Consider the following 15,831-nt stretch of genomic DNA (forward strand, 5'->3'; position numbering starts at 1 on the left):
AAAAATTTCTATATAAAACTCAACTCTGTGTTTCATTTCCATGTCCAGAAGGGTATTTCAGCAGGGTGTTTTTTTTTTTTTTTTTTGGTTCAGAACAGCTGATTACAATGAGATCAATCCAGTCTGAGAACTAGACTGAGGCTACGTTTACACATAGTCGGGTATTTTTATTTCCCTCCCTCTGTTTTCCAAAATAACATCGTGCACACAGCATAGTTTTCAAAAAGGTTTTCATTTACATCAACCCGCATAAATACGCCGTCCAGCAGCATCATAACTACGCCAAGGCTATGGGCGACAGTGTAGGAAGAAGGAGAAAGCCATGCAAGCCAATCAGATGGTGCATAATGTGACGTCGGCTGCCTAAAACTCTGTTTTTCTCAGTTTACATGCAAACGCAAAACGGGAGTTTTCCTAAGTCTCCACTCTGGCCAGAGTTTTTAGAAAGAATCAGAGGCGAATTCGCCGTTTGCGTGTAAAAGAAGGGCACAAACGAAGGGAAATGTCTCTGTTTTTAAAAATACCCGCGTATGTGTAAACGGGCCCTGAGGCACATTCATAGTGAATTTAAAAAGCCAGCCTCAGTAGACCTTTTTTTCCCAGCAGCCATTTTGACAAAACCTAGCTGGGATAAACGTAGGTGTAACTAATGAAACTAATTAAGGTTCCATTCCATTAAGGTCCAGCAGAACCTTTCCTGGGAAACTGAACGCACAAAAACAGCAGCCTGGCCTTGTTCACACTGCCAGCTAAAATCTGTTTTGTGTCATATCCAGATTGTATCCAGACTGATTTTAGAAACAAACAAATCCAAACCACATTTGGCAGTAGTTTAAAATGCTATTGCTGCTTCCTTGCATTGGAAAGTTACTGATGCCAACGTCATTACCACAGCAACCTGTGTACATAGGCTGGTGATGACTGGACACACAAATCCAATTGAACACTTGCATATAACAGAGTGGACATTCTGCCTTAAAGATCTGATTTGAGAATGAAATCTGATTTGCCTACAGTCAGAACAAGGACGTTTAGAGCTAAATGGAACAGAACCTCCATTAATATCATTATTAACACCTGTGTTTACCCTGGTTGGTGGATAAAACTGCTGACTAAGTTTTTTTTTCAACCGTTGTTATATTACATGTCTTGGTAGCAGTTAAAAATGAAATACTGCATAAGAACACTGTTTAAAACAGGTAAGATATATTTGATTCTTGTTACTTCATTCTCTTAATCGCAACCTTATGACAGGCATGAGTTCAGGAGTTTCACTCTAGTCTACAAGACAAAGGCTGAAGCTTAGAAAACAGGTGGAGGGCCAGCATCACTTATCTTACAGACGCTGAGCAGCTGGCCGTCAGTCAAAACAGGGGGTGACCCATGGTGGAGCCTTTAAACCCAAACCTGTGGCCTTGACACAGTCTATCAATGTATGTGTATGGCTTTTTTTCCATTAAGAGAAAAAGAGAGAAAGAGAAAACAAAGGGGGAGGGTAATAAGAAAGAGGAAGAAACAAAACAGCCAGGTGAAATTAATTCAAACTAACATACAAAAATATTAGTTATAATTTGCACTTAACAGTGGATAGCATCGCCAAGAAAAGGGCACACCGTGTTCAACACCTATCTGGCAGGTAAAATGCTGCAGGTTCAACAGGTTTTGTGCTGAATAACTGTTAATAATGATTAACAGTAAACCCACTTTCTGAAATAACCCCCAGGACAGTCTTAAAGGAGTTTTCACTTTAGGCTTTTGAGAAGGCTACATGATTTTTAATGCAAGGAGAATTATTCCAGTGTGACCTAAAGGTACAGTATGTGTTATCTGCTCAAATGTGCAAATGACTGTAACACAGCAGTGGTGGTTCACACTGCTGTTGATCAGTACCAGTAAAGACACATTTACCCCTTGTGGCTATAGGCTGAGGCTGATATTTTCAGCTCTGAAAAGAGCAGTCACTTCAGCCAAGAAATGTATGTATGTTAGCCAGGCTAACATACATACATTTCAAGCTCTTGAGTAGCTTGGGGTTGTTTAATCTGCATGGAATCTTACCAAACTAACCACATACATGGAACAAAGGATCTGCTTCAAGTAACATATGCTTTGTGTAGCTGCTTTTAGCCACAGCTAAATCAATGCAAACTTTTCTCTATCAGAAAAGCTTGACATGAAACACATATCTTTTTTAGCATTTATTTCAGTTATACCTAACAAAGCCTTTTACTCCTTTTGTGTTTCTCTCAATCCAAGTTTATATACTGATCTCTGCCAGTGTTGTCAGCCCTGTGAGGGTTACAAAACCCCCTCCGTCAGGCAAAGAAAAAAAAATGTCCTGCTTGCGTATCACGCTTGGTGCAAGGGTGGGAGGGGTGATACAAAACAGAAGGTATTTAAATGGGGGAGCCATGGATTGCATTTTCCTTATTACATTAGTTACAACCATTTCAATAATGAATTGCATGTCTACTTGATTTATTAATTTATTCCTTACCTACTGAATTTGACGTACCTGATGATCTCCAAACCCCTCCACTCCATATTCCACTACACCTAGCCGCTTTACACTTAGCACGTGGCAAGGCTGTGCTCAGAAGAACAAAAACAGAGAGTGAATCTGAATACGCCCTCACTGACTGCAGCACTTGGAGTGAATCGCTGTGACTGTGGAGTTAAAATAGGGCCACATATAACATAATTGATTTATCCTTAACAATTCCTTCTTGAAACCAGTGGCAAACTCAATCAGAACGTATTTGTGCTAGGGCTGAACAATCAATCGAAATATCAGATGAAATATCCAAATCGCAAGAGCTGCAATTATTACGGTGCTACAGACATGTTCTGGCCTACAAATCGTATTTTCCAGATCTTAAAAAACAGATTGGTTTGGTATTGATCCTAGCAAAAATCGAATGATCGTCATTTTAATGTTCTTCAGTGAAACTTAAATTAATACAAAAAATTAAAAAATGATCATTCCGACTAAGATCGTGAATGAATGCAATCTCTGTAAAACTGCAGCACGTCGAGATACTGCAGCACACTGCATCAAGACAGAGCTGACTTGAATGATAACAAACTGTTACTTGTTTAAAATGCATCTTTGGTGCAGTGAATCACTGATTTTATGTTGAGTCGGGCACTCAGTCCATCTTAGAGATCCACATATTTAATTAAAGAATTTTTTCAAAGATATCATTTGGAGTCCCACTGAGCTGAGCTTGAATAGCCAGCACATTGCTCTAGCCTCATGGCCTCAATGTCCAATATCTCACAAGCCCAAACATAGGGTGAATAAGCCTTTAAAAAGACTAAAATGGCTCCCAGATTATGATGACGCAGAGAAGCTTCTGGAAAATAATCCACTCTTCCATCTAGGAATGACGAGTGCAGGCCACTTCTTTCTCTTCAATCTGAGGTCATGATCAGAGTGGTGGAACTGGATGAAACTACGCCCTCAGTCATACTCCAAAGGCTCCTCCAAATGCACAACGTTCTCCTGAAAATAATGTGATTGGTGTAAAAAGGGGAAAAGAGGCTGAAATGTGAGAAAAGAAAATAAGGAGAAAACCAAGTACACAGAGGATCTGTGCTCTGCCCTCTTGTGTTAGATTTTTGCTAATGCTGGCTTATGTTGTCACCACATAGAAGCAGACAACACACGTGAATAAATGGAATAAAACAATCTAATACATAAACAGGTCCGCTGTTTCCCATACATAGACAATTCTGTGGTGGTCCGCCTCAATGTCAGCACTGATCACTGGTGCATAGCCAGCATGACTGAACATACGTACATGTATGTGGTTGGATTAGAGACAATTTTGTAGGAGGGTATGCAATTGAGTGTAAAATACACACAAGCAAAACAAAACAGAAAAAAATGGGGAAAAAGGAAAATCAAAAGATGACGTGATGTTTGAGTCCAACAGAAAATTCTTTCACCATATATGACAAAATATGAATTTTCATGAGAAAGTGAATTTGTGATTTCAACTGTGAAAAATCTCACCAAGTGGTGAGAGAGGTTATAATATTGAATCTTTATTCAGACACAAGGTCCATATAAGAAATGAAATTGAAAATAAAATCAGAGATAAAACAGACGAAACAGTTGTATAAACTTACACTATATATGTAGTGATGTATGTATAGGGTTCAAACTGAGTTTCTAAGGTCTGGGAATCTTTTCTAGATTGTGTAATCATGTATGAAAACCAACACTCATAATAATTAATGTGATCATACTGAGACCCTTTTTTCTCCAAACTTAACTGTTATTGTCAAATTGGAAGCTGTATTTGTTGTGTATTGCATTGTGTATTTGTAAATGATGCAGATAATCCAGTAAATACAGGAGAAACTAGGAAAAATTCCCTTACCCATCCACCGTGGCTCTTAACCCAGGGGGCAAAAGTCTCCATGTAGCACTCTGCATAGCCCTGCATGCGTTGGGTGCCTGTGGCAGTGACTATCCGTCGCGACACCTCCATGGTGACAGCAACACGACGCAGTGTGGGGCTAGCCTGTGGTGGCAAGGCTGGTGCCTCATCCACCACACGGTTGCTGAAGGTGTCCAGGAGCTTGGCAAATGATGGGTAGGAGAGACGGGTCAGCTTGGAGCGCAGGAACGGGTCTGACTGGATCTAGTAACATAAAACACAACATCTCATTAGCCTGCACTATTATAAAACTTCTCATGGGCGTACATCCTCTTTGGAAGTGCTGCACCACAACTGTATATGCACCCAGGCATAATTGGCACCCACAGTGGGAACACCAGATAAATAAATAAATAACAACAGCACCAAGTGTCTTATAAGCCTGTTCTACAAATGTGAGTGACAAAAGGTGATGCTGGTGTCGTAATGACACAACAAGGGCATTATTTCTAAAGTAGATGGGCCACTGGACCTGCTGGTGGTGCTAGAAGGTCATGGGGTCAACCGAGGGTGAAAATGCCATAAACACACTACATAGATTGTTGTCAAATATAGCTTTAGAAAGCAAACTTTCTGTTGTTATAGTCCATTATTATTGATAAACTTCGGATAGGTCAGTTTAAAGGTACGAGTTTAATATTTTAAAAGTTATTAATGTTTTTAAATAGATTTTGGGGAATTTTTAGAGTTTGATCCAAATACAAATAATGTGGTTGAACAAATGCAGCTACATAAACAAATGGTACCATGTCCACACACTCTTGATTCATTATATTGGCTCAATTTAAAGACTAGTGTCAGAACATAATAAACAGCAGTTAGCACCAGCTCTGTCAACGGTCAGCTGGACTCAGCGGTATTAAATATTTTGCCTCTGTCATGCTTTTGCTGCCATTTGGTATAAGGTTTGGTATAAGGGCACATCACCTCACAGGATTTCTGGATACTGAAGTCCTCCAAATTCAAAGTTGCTCTCTACCTCTGTCATTTGGCATGACCGAACATTTCACAGAGCACCTTAGAACACGTGGTGATGAATGTTCCTACCTTGTTGTTGATGGCATCTCCCTCCAGAGAGAGTACTTGAACAAGCTGTCGCACCACCACCTCTTTATCACAAGCTGCTGCAACACAGAAGTAATGGTTTCAGTTTATTATAAAGTCAGGACCAACATGTGTAAGTAAATGTTTTTCTCTTATCTGTGTGTGTGTGTGCGCAGTCACCAGGTGGGGGCCGGGCTGGGGAGCTGGGACTCTTTATACTGGTGGACCTCTGGGCAATCTTCCCCAGCTTCTCTGCCACTTCCTTATAGAACTCAGGAGAGTGGTCTGCATTAATAGAGACAAGAATTATGCACATAAGACATAGCTCCTATATTGATATTCAAAACAACTCCTATTGATATACAAGTCAGAGGAAAGTCTTGGGTTTAAGTCTCAGAATAGCTTAGAAAGCATTAAATCACATTTCAACAACTACAAAAAAGAAAAATCTCTTATGCAATTCATAGATAAATTATATATTTTCAAGGGTTTCTGCTGCAATTTGTTTATAGCTGCGGTGATTTGGGTGATAATTCTAGTTTTATCCCATATCTGTTGCTGTTTGGGTCTACATTACGTTTCGAGAAGGGTTCAAGTGTTAAAAAACATTTTAAATCATTTCAACTATGATCAATATCATATGATCAATTCATTATTTCATTATTTAGTTAAAATATATAACAAAAAGTCAAGAGAAATACATAGTAAATATTTAATATTTCATCATTATTGCTTTCAAAATAACATGTGTATTAATTAATTTTATTAATTTTTCTAGTCACTTTTATTAATTTGTTTTTATTTCATTTCATAATCAACCTTATTTCCAAATAGCAAAATAAATAAAAAATAAATAAATTTACAAAATCATTTTACAAAAGACATTTCCGTCTGTCTCTTCTTTCCCCTGGTCCCTTTTCCATTTCATCTTGACACTTTGCCAGAAAGGAAAAGTAATCAATAGCAAGAATTAACAGCGAACAGTCCAGCCCCATTCATAAGGTTAAATTAAAAGTGTTATGAAAACTTCTAACAAGGTGAAAAGAAGAGTGACTCAGAAATGTGTACTTGGAAAGGTATCATTAAAAACTAAAAAATACTTAACAGAAATGCTATTTGGACATAAAACCAATTTTGAAATACAAATGAAATTACATTTAAATTAAGGACAACTGGTGAAATGGTATCATTAAATAATGAGTGATGTATTCTTCAAATAATCACTTACACAAGTCTATTTATTCACATTATGTATTTCCTGAATTCCCTGTATTTTTGATATTTTAGCACATTTGGTATTCTGTGCAGCCTTTGGTTTGACTTATTACCCCCCAGAAATTCATATCTATCAAAACTTAAAGCTGAAAGAATTTTCCTATGCATCTGTTATCGTCTGCATGTTAGTAAAGATTTGTTTACACTAACAAGTCCCTCTGAAAAAGACAGTCAACTTGGGCAAATTATTTTGAATTTCTAAAATCCTAAGTGCCAGAGAATGACATAAATCGTTATTTCGGTGTGTAGGATCAAAGGAATAATTAATATTCCCAATAATATTTACACCATCAGCTTGCAACAGATAAACTGTTGATGCTGTTAACAAAACGTAGACTCATTTTGTTTTGGAGAGCTTTGTGTAGTTTCCTAGTGGAGAATGGAGCAGCTTACTGGGAGAGACGACAGTGGGTACAGGCTCTGCCTCTTTGTTGAAGGACAACGTGGAAGGCCTCTGAGGTTGAGGCTCATTCCTGTCTTTGTCCTTGTCAGTTTTTCTCCTGAAAAGCTTGGAGATCTGCTTCCTCAACTTCTTTCTGCCCTGCTCCTTCTTCTTCTGTTTCCTCTCACTATCCTCTTCTTCTGATGTAGAGGAGGGGGACATGGCATCATCCTGTGGGAATGAGTTTCTTTCCATTTTTACATGTTCAAGGCAAACTGTTCAACAAAATACCTGCCTGGAGTGCTGTCTTGACAAATTAATGTTTCCTTTCCTTAAACACAGCAGTCAAAATATGGCTTAACAAAAAGTGCCCCTGGTGTGTGTGTGTGTGTGTGTGTGTGTAACAATTGCTCAGTTGTCCTGTCTGTCTGAGGGTCCCAAATCTGATTGTTCAATACCTGAGGGTTCAATACCAATTTAAACCATTACATGTAAATGGGAATTGGACAGTGTGAACCATGGGAGACTGCCAGGATATGTGCACCAAATCCACCAAACAAACAGGAAGACAAGCTAGAAACCAAAATGGTTCAGCTTGCTGATGTTTCATTTTCAATTTGGGGAAAATCACAGCTCAGTAATCAGCTGTATCATTTTCCAGCTAAATAGTAAACTAAAATATGTTTCTTAAAGCATTTGAGGCTGAAAATACACAATGCTGTGGCTGAATCTTGATTCAGATTTGATCTGCACAACCTGGTTAGACAACTTGACCAGGCTGTCACGAGCTACGCATGTTCAGTTGGATTGTCTTCATTTGCATAAATGAATGCAAGTCAGCTTGTGTGCCAAATCCTCAGTTTTAAAAGAGCCACACAACAATGTGTGTGTCATCAGTTTTTACAGGGGAATTTCGTTTAACAAGCTACAATATGACTGACGTGTCCAGGACCAATGGTATTCCAGAAAAATGGGATAAATACGTCACTTGTCTGTGTCTACAAGAAGTCTTAACAGCGACAATGTACTTTTAAACAAAGAAGTAAGGGAATAAGAGCATGCTATCATTTAATAGATCCTTTATAAACAGAATGTGGTCACTGGTGTGCACAGGATGACTCACAAACAGCATCTGTTTTCAGACCACTGCTTGGCCTGCCCAACACTAAAATAAATGACTGTTCATTGCAAAGCATTTATTTGACTAATGGTAACAGTTAACAATCTCACTCAACTTTCCTCCAAGGAAAAAACTTCACTACACAACAGAGCCATATCAGTTCCATATTAGCATGTTCAAATATCCATTAATTAGAACGAGATTTCATACAACACTAGTCCAACCATGAGAATTATAAGGCACTGTGCATCATAACTCACAGTAACAGTTGCAAGGTTGCCACTGGCAACCATTTTGAGAAATTGGCAAAAACAACGGCTTTGGTTGCCATCCATAGCAACCACTTTTTCACCACAAAAGATGATGAAGAGGAACCGGAACCAGACAGCGCTCCACATGTGCTGGTGTGTTAGAGACACTGGTGACCTAAGTTAAGTTGTTTGACTGTGAAGTGAAAAGTTTGATTATCCCGTCAACATCTCAAACAAATGTACAAACTGATTCAACTGACAAAGAACCAGATGAACCTGAAAGAAAAACAAAAGGAAATTTGTGAAGTCGTGGGAGGCAACTCGTGCTGGCATCTTCGAGCTGGACGGAAAAGTATTCCGCAAAGCAAGTACAACATACATCTCAATAAGTGAAACATCAAGTTCAATAGTTCAAAGGTAGCACATCCTGTAGAACCACGGGGCTCGACAGACACTGCAGCTGGAAGCCAACCAGGAGATCCTCATCAGGCGTTTCAACACCACACATTATGTTCTGAAAAATGAGGGACCTTTACATTGTTGTCTCATCTGCTGGAACGTCAAATAAAGAACAGATTTTGATTTGGTTTGTCAAGATACAGGACAGATCAAGCACGACTTGATGCGTCTTGTAGCTTGTAGGCAAATTTACCAGAGGCTTGCTGGATTTATTTTTGAGCGATCTGTTGAGAACCCAACAGCTGCATGACTGGTATTTTGTACACCAGGAACTGAGGGTGGACATGTTAACTAATAACGATTTTAATGATTCATGTATTAAAAATTCTTTTATACCATATCTTCATTATTAAGCAGATGACTGCATAGGATCTTTCCAACCCAAATATACAAGATTACAAGATGACTAAAAATGGCAATCATATTTTCAGTTTCAGCAACCAAAGCTGATCCTTGGTTGCCAGCCTTGCAAACACTTTTAAAAGTCTGTGTTGAGCCCTGTCTGCCATTGCTGGTTGCCTTTTTTTTTTTTTTTTGAAGACATAGTAATTTCTCAAGAATCTTAACTTACTTCAAGTTGGATTTTGTAGTGTAACGATTCTGGGGTACCGCCATTTGGCTGGCTGTCCGTGTGGGAGGCGCCAATATTGTCTTTGACACGATGACGCATCGACGCAGGACGGGGCAGACGCTTTATTAAGTCCCTAAGTCCATTCTTCTTCTCGTCTGCTGAGCTCACATCTTCATCCTGAGAGTCCAACCCATCTTTAGCTTTAGGTTGGGGCTTGACACTGGCATGAGAAAGCATTGGTTAATGTTGAGGAACAGAGTAGATGAAAGGTATTGGAGAAATAAAATCTGTCTCTGACATACAGATGAGTAAGGGTCACCTGCCACACTTTGAGATGGAAACACTGAATATCTTTGGTATATACACAGTCTTTGATCTGCATCTCTTCTCAGACTTTTGTCAGAGTCAGACTCAAAAGCCAAACAGTTTCATGAATGCTCAGATCATCGTACACATCCTGATATTGAAAAGTAAATAAATACATTATGTATTGGATTCAGTGCTCCGCTTGAGCTTGATAAATCCAGTTGAGCGTGCAGTTAAATATTTAGCAGAGATAAAACAGGAATCAAGAATAATATACAATAGCAGTGGGTCAGAGTGTTGAGTGCCATTACCAGTACTTGGTGTGATCTCTGTAAGCACCTCCAACCCTGCCAGGCCTGTCTGCCAGGGGCAGCGACAGCGACTGGTGGAGGAAGGCTTTCAGCACCAGACGAGTCTCAGCCGCAATCTCCACCAACGAGACGGAAGAGACAGAAGAAACAGAAGGAGGGCGTTCAACAGCTTCTGACATCCTTAACAGAAAGAGAAACAGTAACATACCTCAACATAATTCTATTTTCTTAATCAGTGTTGTATTGGTAAGCACTATCCTAAATGATATGCCAAGACTTTTCTATTAAAGGGATAGTTCATCAAATTTAGGCTAACAGTTAGCATTTGGAGCACCCAGCCAGTATCCAACACTCAGTAACAATGAGAGATTAACTACTGACAACAATAGTGAATTTCAGTGAATAAATAGGGAGGCAAAATTTCATTATTCAATATTTATACAATATAAATATCCCAATAGCTATAGGGTATATGATATAAATGTACGACTGTGGTGTAACAGTGTAGCAACAGTGAAAATTAAGCATTCTTCAAAAAATGTAATATTACCAACTGGGTGTAGAAAATGCAGCCACTTCACAAAGTGTTTTACTGATCAGAACAGGCCAATCACTCTGTAAGGCTGCATTAAAATAGATCATAATTTTAAAAAGATTATAAATCAAACATTTTGCTGCAACCTCTTCTCTGACACAATGTGTCAACAATAGTCTAACAGTGAAAATTGAGCATTGACCAAAAAACAGCATAAAAACGCCAACTGGATGTAGACAATGCAGTTACTTCTCAAAATATTTTTGGATCATAACAGACCAATCACTGTCTCAGTCTAACCCTAACCCTAAATTTGATGTCATCCATATCACTGCCTTGTGAGATAGTAATATCATGCATGTTCATATCTAGAAAACAATTTGACAACAACATATCATTCACCCCTACAAATATATAAACCTTTAGTTTGGATAAAGAACAATATCTACAGTTCACCACTAATAAAGAAGAATTTGCCCAGTTCCCATATCAGTGATGCACCTCCAATACAAATCTCCACTGAACAGCCTCCAGTAAAAACTGGGGAACCCTGAAAGCTGACAATAACAAGAATAATTCTGACAAGTGCAAGAGTGGATAAACACATCCTCTTGAGCTGACACCAGTGCTGTGAAGAGGGATCATGTGAATGCAGATCATGTGGGTGTTTGGACTGATAATCACTACTGCATCTCATCACATCTGAATGGCAACAGCCTCCCTGTGACAGGCATTTTATACCGAACCACCGTTTCATCAGACAAAGGGTTTAAATACTGTGAACTGAATGCCAGAGCTTGGGGAAGGGACTAACACACACACACACACACACACACACACACACACACACGCACACACACACACGCACAATCGTGTTTCCATGACTTCTAAGGCTACTACACTGACTTCCATTCATTTCCTGAAGACTTATCATAACTTTAAACCTAACACTGACATAACCCCAAAGTTACCTTACCTTTAAATCACCATAAAATTAATCGTTTTCGCTAAGGGAACTTGCTTGCCAAAGAAGACCGTAAACAGATCTACGTCCCCATACCATCAGTAGTACTTGGCACACACACACACACACACACACACACACACACACACACACACACACACACACACCTAGACAATCCAGTTGGTCAACATTTCCCTTCTTCACTATACTGTAACTAGAACAACAATACACTACTTCGTTGTCTAATCGAGGTATTTGGGTTTAACAGGAAAGAAAAGCACTGGTTATATTCAGGGTTAGTGCTGCTAGCAGTAGCCTGGAAACAGCTTCCCCCCATTCAAACTCTCACATAGCGTGCCGGGAAACTGGAAACCCCCATAGAAGCAAGCCGTGTTTGTAAGAAAATACTGAATTACTATGGAAGATAGTGGTGAAAACTAGTTTTCTACGATATCTGAGAAGATGACGCCAAACTTTGCCACAGAAACGTTGAAAAACTGCGCTTATGAGGTGTGTTAGCCACCGGGAAATCCTTAAGTGTCCGTGATTCAATCGAAACCACTGACCACAGCTAACTAGCTAGCACACCTGGCACGGAGAGAACCAGGCAGCCACCGCTCGGCCACAGCACAGACACGGTTATCGTCCAGGTCAAAGCCGCATAACTTTTCTGAGTCAACACGGAGGTCCAAACGGATTTAACGCCTCTCTTCTCACCTGTTTCTGCCTGTTTCTCTTCGACGCCGGTATCACGGAGGTTTACAGGGACGTCATTCTGGTTTCTGTGTACAATCCAACCACAACAACAGCAGAGATACGCGGTTATTAGTCACACACAACATAAAATGTGAGGAGGACAGGAGCAGCTCTGTCGTCATGCAGTTGACCAAACTTCTTACTTCTTCTTCTTTACAATTTAGGCGCAGGCTGCTGCATTAGCGCCCTCTTCCTGACGGCTGGCGAATGTCTTCCTTTTTCCTATATATATTTTAACTGTTTCCCCTGCTGTTTTTTTGTTTGTTTGTTTGTTTGTTTGTTTGTTTGTTGGCAGATATCTGTGATTCAACTTCAGATATCCACAACCTCATTATTCCTGGGGCAAGTGACATCACTTTTGGCATCCATATTTATCGGGTTTCCCATTACAGAAATCTACAGGACAGTTGTAGATATCTGCAATGTGAATTGTGGATATTACAACTGACTAATGACTGGTTGTAATTTCATGTTCAGATATCTACAATTTAATTCTGACAAGTCATAATCCCAGTTCAAGAAAACCTTAATTTCCCTCAATTCATGCTATCAACATTGGCCTTTTTAGATATCTTAAATTAAATTTTAACCAGTCACAATGACATTTTAGATATCTCAAACTGGTATTACGACTAGTCATAATACAGTTGTAGATATCTGCAATTCACATTGTGGATATCTACAACTGAACTGTGGATATCTGACATTGAAAGCCCAATACACACGAATGGCACAGTCACTTTGTTTGTCCTAGGAAGTGTTTAGTTTGACTTGTCAATCTGAATTACAGGTATCTCTAGGTATCTATCCGATGATTGTAGACCTACAGTCGATATCAGGCCAATGTGTGTGTTTTCTGAGGTTATGGTTGTGGTTGGGGTTGTGATTAAGATAAGGGTTAGGAAGCCCTGCCTTACAGTCAGCTCTCTGTGCACCAGAGTACCAGGAGACGATACAGAGACACAAATTCCAGGCAAGCTGGCTTACAATCTGAAAATATGAATGTTAAGTTCAGCTGGAGCTTGAAATCTGTTAGATTTATTTGTGTTTGTGGAGCCGAAAAATTGATTAAATAAATAAGTCATAATCCACTGTCACATGTTGTTTTAGAGCTGCTGAATAAAAGCAATATCAGACTCAAGGTGGTTCTGCTGCACTGAATATCAGTGTGGCGGGGCTTGTCTACAACCCAATCACAGCTGTGGTGACGGCACAACCTGTCGTGTAACAGTGTAGAAATATATTTTGAGGCTTTATCTGGCACCTTCACCATGGTAACACTAGTAACACTGAGGATCATGGCTAATAGTGCCAACTGACATACCGAACTGACAGAAACACATGATTTCTTACAAGCAAAGTAGACATATTACAGTATTGTTTATTTACCAGGAGACTGTGATTATGCATTGAGTAACATTATGGTTTTTTTTTTGTTTGTTTTTTTTTGTGAAAAGAACTTTTCCAAATGGGCAATGGGCCAAAAAGCCTAGAAGTGCATCAAACTGATATCTGCAGTCCCTGCTCAGCTTTGTAGCTTTATAAAATCTGACATGCACAAGTCTGATTCTGCTGTTTACTGATTAAAATAACAAAAAAATAACACAATAACAACAGATTAAAATAGCAAAGCCTATTATTAACTTTAATTAATATCGAAACGGTGCATATTTGAAAATTAGCACATGTGCCAAAACAAAGGGAAAATCATTACATTGTCACTTGTGTACTCACCCAGCAGCTACAATATTCCATCTTGGTAGCAATTTTTCATCTCATAAGAACAGCAAGGAACAACTGAGCCCAACATCAAATAAAGCTGACAGTAATCTTCAAATTCCAAGCTAATCAAATGCTAGTTTGGTCAGACACCTAATACATAGATAGAACAGATAGAATCCGTTTCATCCAATCTGTTCTCGATGTGTCTCTGCTGGGACAGAAGACAAGTTGAACTTAAGGCGGCTGATTTTGGTGAGAGAATTTTTGTTAAAATGTAAATGAGCTCTGTTTTTGGAGATGTGGCTCTCGTGTTGCAACCTCAGGAGACGCAGGTGCTTTTTTAGAAATATAGACTTAAACCCTCCCAATATCAAAAAGACAACAGCCTGTGGAATCTGTTTCACAGTCAGATGGAGCCAAGGTCACAGAATAACAAAAAGAAATAACAAAGTAATCCAATATGACCATTTTTATTCAGAAATGACCACAACATGATTAACTTTCCCCACAACAACCAGCATTTACAAAAACACCATAATACAAAAAAAAAAAAAAAGAATCAGATATGAAAAAGTTTGATAGACAAGGCAGTCGGCATGAGATAACCATGAATTAGGAGGGCATATCAATATTGCCTCCTCCTCTCATGAACACAAACATAAAACTATGCTGCCAAATCCTTGGTGCAACCCCCCCCAAGCCTGTCCAGCGTCACCTCAGTATAAAGACACTGGTACAAGGATTGGGAGTGACCAGACCAAGAGAGAGGATGAAGGAGGAAAAGAGGCCACACATTAACAATTTCCAAGAAAAGTATCACAGAAGCAAACTTTTGAAACTGGCAATCAATCGGTGTCACAAATTCAAGTAGCACATAGCAGCTAAAAGTTCAAGTTTTAGCACAACTCTGTCTTCATATGAGCAATAACAAATTTCACACATGAAACAAATGTATAAAATTAAATACATGCAACAGGCTATAAGCACCGTATATTCAATTTGCTTTGCTGTTTCATATATCTCTCAACAAACAGTTTTTTTTTTCAGCTTTTCCCTGCATCGCTGTTTGCATTCTTTCCTCCTGCAACACAAAACCATTTCCTCTTACCATCATGTTATTGAGTCGTCTGCTCTCTCAAACTCTCATGCCTCTGTCTTTTTAGGCTTCTGCTGTGGTGATCTTCCAGCCCGCTGCCCTCTACCCCGTCTAATGCCCCTGTGCCGCTCTCCATGCCGCGATCCCTCTATCTATCCCCCCGTCCTGCCCCCCCTATCTTCCCCCAAAATCACTGTTCCACAGAGCGGGGCCAATGGGGAGCCAGGCAGCCGGGCGAGGCACTTCCTCTGTGACAGGAAACTAACAACAAACACCCAAGAGATCACAGACGAGGAGGTGGGGGGTTGATGAGAAAAGGAGAGATAAAGAGAGGCAGATTTTTTAATAGCTGTAAGGAGATTTTCTGGAGGTCAGGCAGAGGTCAGTGTTAAAACACCACACAATAGCAGTTCTGCTGCTAGTTTATGAAGTAAAGCTGCCTTAAACTTAAAGGCAGACCATGCAGTTTCAAATGAGAGGGCGCACTACTTTGTTTCCAAATGTTAAGGATGAGGCTGAGGAAGGCCAAAACCCCTCAGGTTCATGCTTAGACTAATATCCCATAGAGTTAGTGGAACACTTTTTAAATGG

General features: G+C 39.5%; 1 protein-coding gene across 2 annotated transcripts; it reads right to left on the reverse strand.

Moving 5' to 3' along the window:
- Positions 1–50: 50 nt before the first annotated feature.
- bcl2l12 (BCL2 like 12) lies at positions 51–12,600 on the reverse strand. Of its 2 annotated transcripts, none has more exons than XM_030058314.1 (8): positions 12,384–12,600; positions 10,168–10,347; positions 9,551–9,770; positions 7,161–7,380; positions 5,673–5,777; positions 5,496–5,569; positions 4,389–4,652; positions 51–3,505 (listed from the first exon to the last, which is right to left on the reverse strand). In XM_030058314.1, exons 2-8 carry the CDS (start codon positions 10,344–10,346, stop codon positions 3,464–3,466), a joined length of 1,104 nt encoding a protein of 367 aa, XP_029914174.1. In that variant the 5' UTR covers position 10,347; positions 12,384–12,600; the 3' UTR covers positions 51–3,463. The 2 variants fall into 2 exon arrangements, with proteins under 2 accessions (XP_029914174.1, XP_029914173.1); XM_030058313.1 differs by having other exon boundaries at positions 5,496–5,572.
- Positions 12,601–15,831: the final 3,231 nt, after the last annotated feature.

Source organism: Myripristis murdjan, chromosome 8 (genome assembly GCF_902150065.1).
Source record: "Myripristis murdjan chromosome 8, fMyrMur1.1, whole genome shotgun sequence".
Lineage (NCBI taxonomy): Eukaryota > Metazoa > Chordata > Actinopteri > Holocentriformes > Holocentridae > Myripristis > Myripristis murdjan.

What these genes read in the sequence shown, in the direction of transcription:
- bcl2l12 (XM_030058313.1), bottom strand. Translation starts at nt 10,346, where the DNA reads ATGTCAGAAGCTGTTGAACGCCCTCCTTCTGTTTCTTCTGTCTCTTCC. An exon ending in CCCAGCCCGGCCCCCACCTG is followed by an intron (nt 5,573 to 5,672) that starts GTGACTGCGCAC and finishes TCTGTGTTGCAG; the next exon opens with CAGCTTGTGATAAAGAGGTG. An exon ending in TTAAGAGCCACGGTGGATGG is followed by an intron (nt 3,506 to 4,388) that starts GTAAGGGAATTT and finishes CATTATTTTCAG; the next exon opens with GAGAACGTTGTGCATTTGGA.